The 8392-nt window shown below is 36.6% G+C and overlaps 1 protein-coding gene across 1 annotated transcript; it reads left to right on the plus strand.

Moving 5' to 3' along the window:
- Positions 1–6993: 6993 nt before the first annotated feature.
- On the plus strand, positions 6994–7932 carry LOC102850823 (olfactory receptor 52D1-like). Its single transcript, XM_006885684.1, has one exon. It carries the CDS (start codon positions 6994–6996, stop codon positions 7930–7932), a length of 939 nt encoding a protein of 312 aa, XP_006885746.1.
- Positions 7933–8392: the final 460 nt, after the last annotated feature.

An 8392-nucleotide genomic window follows, 5' to 3' on the forward strand; every position in this document is an offset into this window, starting at 1 on the left:
ACAGATCTCATTTTGTGTCTCAGTTCTCATTTTCTCAGGGTGTATTCTAAGCAGTGGAATAGCTGTGCCATCTGAAATTACTATGTTCAGCTTTTTTAGGAATCACTTAACGGCTTTACAGAGAAAGATACTCTGATGGCAAACAGACTCATGAAGAAATGCTCCAAATCACTGGCAATAGGAGAGTTTAAAATCAAACCCACAATGAGGTATGTATGATCTCATCCCAGTAGCAGTGGCAAAGGTTAACAAGACACCAACTAATAAATGTTGGAGAGGATGTGGTAGGAACTCTTTTACACTGTTAGTGGAATTTTAAAATGGTACAACCACTCTACCCTTTTTTTTTCTTCTTTCTTTTAAAATTTTATACTAGTTTATTTAAAAAATTTGAATACATTGTTTTCAAGAATAATTATTTTCCATTTCCCTCACCTCTCCATCCATCAAGTTGTACACCACCATGATTAATTCCCTAGGGCTTTAATGGATATTCTCTCTTTTAAAAAAATTATATTATTAATTTTTTTGTGTGTGTACCATCGAATTAGATCTGACTGGTACAGGAGAAGATTGATCCTCCTTCTCCAGCAGAGCATCTTGTGGATTTGAACCACAGGCCTCTGGGATTGCAGTGCAGCTCCTTTCCACTAGGCCACCAGAACACCCTGGACATTGTCTCTTTTGCGAAGGAGAAGATGACACTCAACCAGAACTCACTCAAGCAGCACCCTTTAGTTCTCTTCCTTTAGTGTATTACCAAAAAAAGTTTAAAAAAATGTGACATTACTCCTTAAATAACCTCTCTTTACACATCTTCTCTTTCAATTTACACTTTCACATCTTCTTCCCTCCCATTTTTATTTATTTCTTTCACATATTTTCATCAGCTCTGATCCCTCTATCTTCATAGTTTGTATTTTCATCACAGACACATTCTATAATTAGAAAGATTATATTTTGTTGTATTTAATAAGAAAAGTTTCTTTCTTATAGAAGCCACAACTGCAAAGATACTTTTACATTTTTTTAACATCATGTGCTCTGAAATATTTTTCTGAGTTGCCATTCAATTTACTGGGTTTAGATCAGATTGTCAAGGTTAAAATGCTAGATACTTTTCCTACTTAGTTTCATGACTATCTGAGTTGTGATATATAAAAGAGAAAAAAAAGTTGTGTCATACAAATGATTGCACAATGATTAAGTAAATGTGTAAATATAAAATATCATACAAACTACACAAGAAGAGCTCAAATAAGAATGTGAATCTTAAAGAAAACAGATTCTATTATGTACAATGATACTGCTTTATTTTCACAATTCTAGCTTGGTTGGTTTTTGCCAGAAAAAAATTTCAGCCATTATCATGTTCTACCTGTTTCTGTTCAACATTTACAGAATACAATGCCACCTAAAAGACCCCTCTCCCTGTTTGAAAGAGATAATTTTGCTCTTTGTTTATAAATATTGTTGTTGTTGTGTATTATCAAGTTGAAACCAACCTATAGTTGACCCTCCAGTGGGTTTTCAGAGGTAAGGGAAGAAATTGTCCATCTTTCTCCTGTGAAGCAGCTGTTGGTCTTGAACTGCCTGCCTTCAGGATTGCAGCACAGATTCTTGCACTAGACCACAAGAGTTCTCTTAATATAAGGGACTCACAATTTTAAATATGATACTTGCTGCAGAAGGTCAAGGATTATAGTCTTCAATATGGATTGAAGCTCAACATCAAGAAGACAAAGATACTCACCACTGGGCCAATTGGCAGCACCATGATAGATGGAGAAGAGATTGAGATTGTTAACAATTACAACTTGTTCAGCTCCACAACCAGCACTCTTAACACTAGCAGCCAGGAAATCAAGAGATTAATTGCATTGGGAAATCTGCTGTCAGGAACTTCTCCAGAGTACTGAAAAGCAAGAATGTCAGTCTAGAGATTAAGGTGCACCTAATACAGACCATGCACTTCACAATTACATATTATACTTCAGAGAGCTGGACAGTGTAAGGATAACAGAAGAAGAATTGATGTTTTCTAATTGTGTTGCTGGAGAAGAGTGTTGAACATTCCATGAACTGCCAAGAAAACAAACAGGTCTGTCTTGTAAAGGGTGATACCAAGTTTCTCCTTGGAGGCTAGAATTTTGAAGTTCTGTCTCACATACTTTGGGCACATGGCCTTGAAAGAATGATCCTTGGAGAAGGACATCATACTCAGAAAGGTGGAGGAACAGTACAGGAGAGGAAGATCCCAGATAATATAGATTGATATGGAAACTGGGGTAATGGGGATTGGTGTGTTGGAATTAGTGAGACTGGATCAGGATAGGGAAAGGTTCAGAGCTGTGGTACATAGCTTCACTATGGGTTGCATGCAACCCAACAGCACATGACAACATAATAACATATATATATATACACTCATATTTATGATACTTTATATATATAATCACAATTCAATGAAATTTTATATCCAAAATAATTTGAAAATCAATCTTTATATTTTAGTGATTGAGTTGTCTAAAAGATAAAACCTATAACAAAACAAAACTCTACTGGTATATTTAGAATTAGGATGTAATACTGAAAAAAGCACAATGTTAATGTCTTTTGATTATTCCCTTTCAAACCTTCCAAAATAGGGTAATTAAAAGGAAAATGCAGCAAGATTACTCATGAGAAGAAAGGATGGTAAGACTTCATTTCATGCACTTTGACAATTTTATCAGGAGGGGCCAGTTCTCAAAATTTTATTAGAAGAAGGTAGTTCTTGGAAAAAGATACCATGCTTAGAAAAGTAGAGGATCAGCACAAGAAAAACCCTCACTTGCATGGCTTGACAAAGTAACTGTACAGATAGGTATAAGCACAACTGAGATTAGAAGGAAAACATAAGATCAGGCAGGTTTCATTTTATTGTACATAGATTAGCACATGAGTTGGAACTGACTTAAAAGCACCTAACAACAGCGTCATCATCAACCTACTGATCAATAACATTATGATAAAAAGGGGGAACAAAGTTTGACATTGGTAAGGATTTCATTTTGTTTGAATTCGCATTCAATACTCATAGAAAAGGGAGTTAAAACAAATTGCTTATTGCAATGGACAAATTTGCAGACATACTATCTTTAAAGTAACTACGGTACACCTGACCCAAGTCATGATATTTTCAATTGCTTCATATACATCTGAAAACTGGACAACAAGTAAAGAAGAGAAAGGACTAATTGAAATCTCTGAATAATGTGTTGCTGGTGAAGAATGTTGAATACACACACACCTAACCTAGACACATCTACATATCTGTCTTGGAAGAATTGCAGATCGAGTATTTCTTAGAAAGGAGGGTGAGATAAAGTTACAAACAGAAGGAAGAAACCAAGTTTAATAGATAAATTGACACTGTGATTGCAACAGTAGGCTTGAGTATATCAGAGATTGTGAAGATGATGTGAAACTGAGTTCTATTCTGTGATATGTAGCTAACTCAGTGGCACCTAACTGCTGCAACTCTGCCAGGAGCACGTGAGTATTGTAAATGGTAATAGATTTGAGTACTAACTGAAAGTTTACAGTTCTGAGGCCAACTAGATGTATCTCTAAAGTTCTATTTCTGAAACTAGAACTGCTCAGCTACTGAGTACCCTTCATAGCACACCTCTTCTATAAGACATGGGGTCACTGTGAGTCACACTGGACTAGAAGGCAACTAGTCCTCTTTGTCCTAGTATGAATCCTTTCAAACAACAAGGCTGAAAAGACATTGCCATAGAATGTAATACATCTGTATCATTTAGAAAATATCTAGGAGGCAAAAAAGCCAAATATTTGACAGTTAAGCAGGCTGTGATACAAACAGCAGTGCCTTTCCTGCCAGCTGCAGGCCAGAGAAACAGAGAAAGTCATGAGTAGTTGAGGCTTTGGGTTTTTAAAGCAAAATCTCAAGAGTGTAAGTCACCCACTGGATGCTGAGATAATAGTAGTACTTTCTGGTAGGATTTAGGATGTGGAGAAGACATGGTCGAATATAGAGAAATAGTTCTATTTCTGCTGATTTCTCATTAATAAAATACAATAAGGAAGTTAGATTATTTTGTCTTGTAGGAAACAAAACCTGAACATTTCTGTTCTCCTGAAACACCAGCAGAGGAGAAAAATGGAGTGGAATCAATCAGAATAAAAGAAAATCAATCTTAGCATAACATTCTAACCAAAATACAAGTAATGATTTTTCTCATGTGTAGAAAGAGTTTTGGTGGCAGAAGGCTCTGGTGGCATAAGTATCTGTTAACTGTTTAGCTGCTAACGTATAGGTTACAGCATACAGAGATTTGAAGAGAGTGAACACAACCCTGATACACTCCTTACGTACAGCAGCTCTGAACCCTTCCCTGTCCTGAGCCCATCTCACTAATTCTGACATACCAACCCCCATTGCCCCGTTTGTTGTATCAATCCATCTCATCCACGGTCTCCCTCTCCTGCACTGTCCATCCACCCTTCTAAGCATGATATCCTTCCCTAGGACCGATTTCTCCTGACCACGTGCCCAAAGTATGTGAGGCAGAGCTTCAAAATGCTAGCCTCTAAGGAGAGACTTGGTTTCACCCTATTTGTTTTCTTGGTAGTACATGGTATGCTTAAGACTCTTCTCCAACACTTAAAGGCATCTATTCTTTTTCTATGATGTTTAGTCATTTTTCAACTCTCTGAAGCATGACAAGTAATTGAGAAAACCATGGCCTGGATTAGGTGCACCTTTGTATCTTGGCTGACTCATTGCTCTTCAGCACTCTGGAGAGGTCCATGACAGCAGATTTTCCCAATACAATCTGTCTTTCAATTTCCTGACTGCTGGTTACAAGTGTTGATTGTGGATCCCAGCAAGCTGTAATTGCTAGGAACCTCAATCCCTTCTCCATTTAATATGGTGCTGCCAATTGGCCCAGTGGTTACATTCTTTGTCTTCTTGATGTTGAGCTTCAATCCATATTGAAGACTGCAGTCCTTGACCTTTTGTAGCAAGTGCTTCAGGTCTTCTTCAGTTTCAGCAAGCAAGGTTGTGTCATTTGCATATCGTAGGTTGTTAATGAGTCACCCTCCAATCTTGATGCCACACTTCTCCTCATAAAGCAATGCTTCCCAAATGATCTGTTCTGCATACAGATTGAAAAGATACGGGGACAGGATGCATCCCTTATAAAGGAATAAGAGTTAGACTAGGAATTGTTATGGACCTTTAATTATTGTTGTAGTTACTGTTATTATCTTTTAAATTATATCATTTTTAGGCTAACTTACTTACATGTAAAGATGTATGAATATATTGTTATCAACCTATTTACTATATCTTCTCAGGGCCCTAAAACACCCTTCACTTCTTATCTTTATAATCACATCCACGCTAAAGAAATGTATGAGTGTCTTTTTTTTAATTTATTTTTTATTATAGGCGTCTCGACTCCTGATTTTCTAAGCCCAGAGCCCAGCTCCAGTGGCAACAAAGAGACAGTGCCTTCAAGGGATCACCAAATGCCTGGGAAGACTGGGAAGTATTACTTTTATTGTTTACATTTAGACTATATCCCCAGAAGAGGATATATATAGGATGTTCTTTATTGGTCTGTGATCCCCAGGGATAAGCAGTGTAAGAGGATTTATAGTTATAACTGACATTCAGACAGACTGAAACTGGGTAGCAAGACCATTCATTTGAAGAGGTAAGACAATTAAGTCAGAGTAAAAATTGCTATTGGCAAGGTGGGAAGGATGTATTCACTATTTCCACAAGGAGTCAGATAGAATGAGATTCTAAGTAAAACTGAATGGTGAAGACAGCTCTTGTAGTTGTCTAAAAGATGATTTTACGTCTCAGCTTTACCAAAGGAAATGTTAAGAAAGTAAGCAAAGGGTCCAAGTTGTGATTTTCAAGTTTTTTATAAATTTTGTGCTATATACTGATGTACATTGGTCAAAACTTTATTTTTTGATGCACTTAGTTAGTCAGGCTAAAATATGCCCCGTATACATAAGTCTATCATATATTTATATATGAATAAATAATACTGATTTATTATTATAAAATGAATTGTTAGAATAACTTTTCAAAATACCTCTTCAGATATTCCAAGTTATATTTTCAGCTCATCTGATACCTGTGAGACAAAAATTATATAGGTTTTCTTCAAAGACAAAAATCAGTGCCAAGCAGTTGTGTAAATGTGAAAACTGTAATATGTAGCACCATGAAGAATCTGAATGATCATTCACAAAAGAGCTCAAATCTCTAGTAACCCAAGTACTTATTATCTATACTTTCTATAAATATTGATCTCCTTTGTTAGAATATTTTATAGCATGCAATATAATTTCATAAAATACAGGTTTTCCTTTAATCATCCAATTATTCACCTTCTAATAGATGACAAGTTTTGTCCATACTTCTTTATTCTCTGCTAATTCTCAACTAATTGACTTTATTATTCTTTGCTATTTCCAGATATTTTTGTCTTCATATCCACAGGCTCATTATTGTGACAAATTGGAATTAATTGATATACATATTACTAATTTTTATGGTAATTGAGCTTTTATATTACCAATTTTCTCACATGTTAGAAAATTATATCTTTATAACAGGCAATACACCATCTATGACCTCTATTATATTTCAAAACTTAGCTGACCTGTTTAACAACACTTTCTGAGGGAAAAAAAAGGTAAGACTTCAACAATTGGAAAAGTATCCAGTTACGGCTTTCTTCACTTACAGATTCTACGTCTTCTGTGACAAATCGTAGTACCATGTTTATGACACACTGAAAAGGATAATACAATGGAAATCATTCAATGGCCAATTGCATGATTTGAAGATGTCAACGTGTCTTACAGTCCACAACAATAAAGAAACTTCAGGACTCACATATTTATAGTTTTTATTATTTTAAGTTTGATTCATTTCCAGATCTTCCAGTTTGCATAATGTTTAACAAGACCCATCATCAACCTATCACTTTCTTACTGATGGGCATTCCAGGACTGGAGGCTGCCCACATATGGATCTCCATTCCATTTTGCCTGGTCTACGTATTGGCACTTGTGGGAAATTCTGCCCTTTTACTAACGGTCAAGTCAGACTCCAAACTGCATGAACCTATGTACCTCTTTCTATGCATGCTCTCTGTGGCTGACTTGATGCTAACTTCCTCTACACTACCCAAGATACTCAGCCTCTTTTGGTTCAAAAACAGAGAGATCTATTTTGAAGCCTGTCTCACACAAATGTATCTCATCCATTCATTGACTACCATGGAATCTGGATTTATCTTGGCCATGGCTTTTGACCGCTATGTGGCCATTTGCCACCCACTGAGACATTCTACTATCCTGACCACTACAGTCATTGCAGGCTTAGGCTTGGGAATATTCTTCAGAGGAGTTGTATTCCTGAGTCCACACCCTTTCCTCTTGAGGTGGCTTTCCTACTGCAAAACTAACATCATCTCCCACACTTACTGTGAGTTCATGGCCCTGATAAAGCTGGTTTGTGGTGAAACCAGGATTCGCCGAGCCTACAGCTTAATCGTGGCCTTCCTGACAGGGGGATTGGATTTCATCTTGATCATTTGTTCCTATGTCCTCATTCTTTTCACTGTCTTTCATCTTCCATCCAAGGCTGCCCGCCTCAAGACCTTAAGCACCTGTGGATCCCATGTATGGGTCATTTTAGTATTTTATACTCCAGCTTTTTTCTCCTTTCTTACTCACAGGTTTGGGCACCGTATTGCTCCACATGTACACATTTTTATAGCTAATATATATCTCCTTATTCCACCTATGATGAATCCCATTATTTATGGTGTTAAAACCAAAAGGATTAGGGAAGGATTTTTTAAAATCCTAAGAATTAAAGGTGTTTAACCTGTAAGGATTTGTGATTCTTCAGATCATCAACAAAGAAAGAAATAAATTATTAAAAGACATAAAGCAAAAATATTTTAGAGTTTAATTATTTTCATTAAAGTTAGTATTTATATTAGACTAAGCAGCTTGAGTCCCATGTAAAATGTATTGATTAAAGGGGCAGAATGAACTCTTTATAAGATAGATTGTTGTTGTTGTTGTTGTTGTTGTTGTTGTTACTGTTATGCGCCACTGGGTCGTCTTCTACTCATAGCAAACCTATGTACAACACCCTAAAACTCTGCTCTATCCAGGGCTGATCTTACTATCTCCGACACACCTATTATCCTCATTACCCCAGTGACTGAATCCATCTCATCAAGGGTCTTCCTCTCCTGCCCTATCCCTCCACCCTCCTGAGAATGACGTACCTCTTCAAGGACTGATCCCACCTTTCAATATGACCAAAGAATGTCAG

This window comes from Elephantulus edwardii, unplaced genomic scaffold (genome assembly GCF_000299155.1).
Source record: "Elephantulus edwardii isolate Elephantulus edwardi_28Jun2011 unplaced genomic scaffold, EleEdw1.0 scaffold00044, whole genome shotgun sequence".
NCBI lineage: Eukaryota > Metazoa > Chordata > Mammalia > Macroscelidea > Macroscelididae > Elephantulus > Elephantulus edwardii.

What these genes read in the sequence shown, in the direction of transcription:
- LOC102850823 (XM_006885684.1), top strand. Translation starts at nt 6,994, where the DNA reads ATGTTTAACAAGACCCATCATCAACCTATCACTTTCTTACTGATGGGC.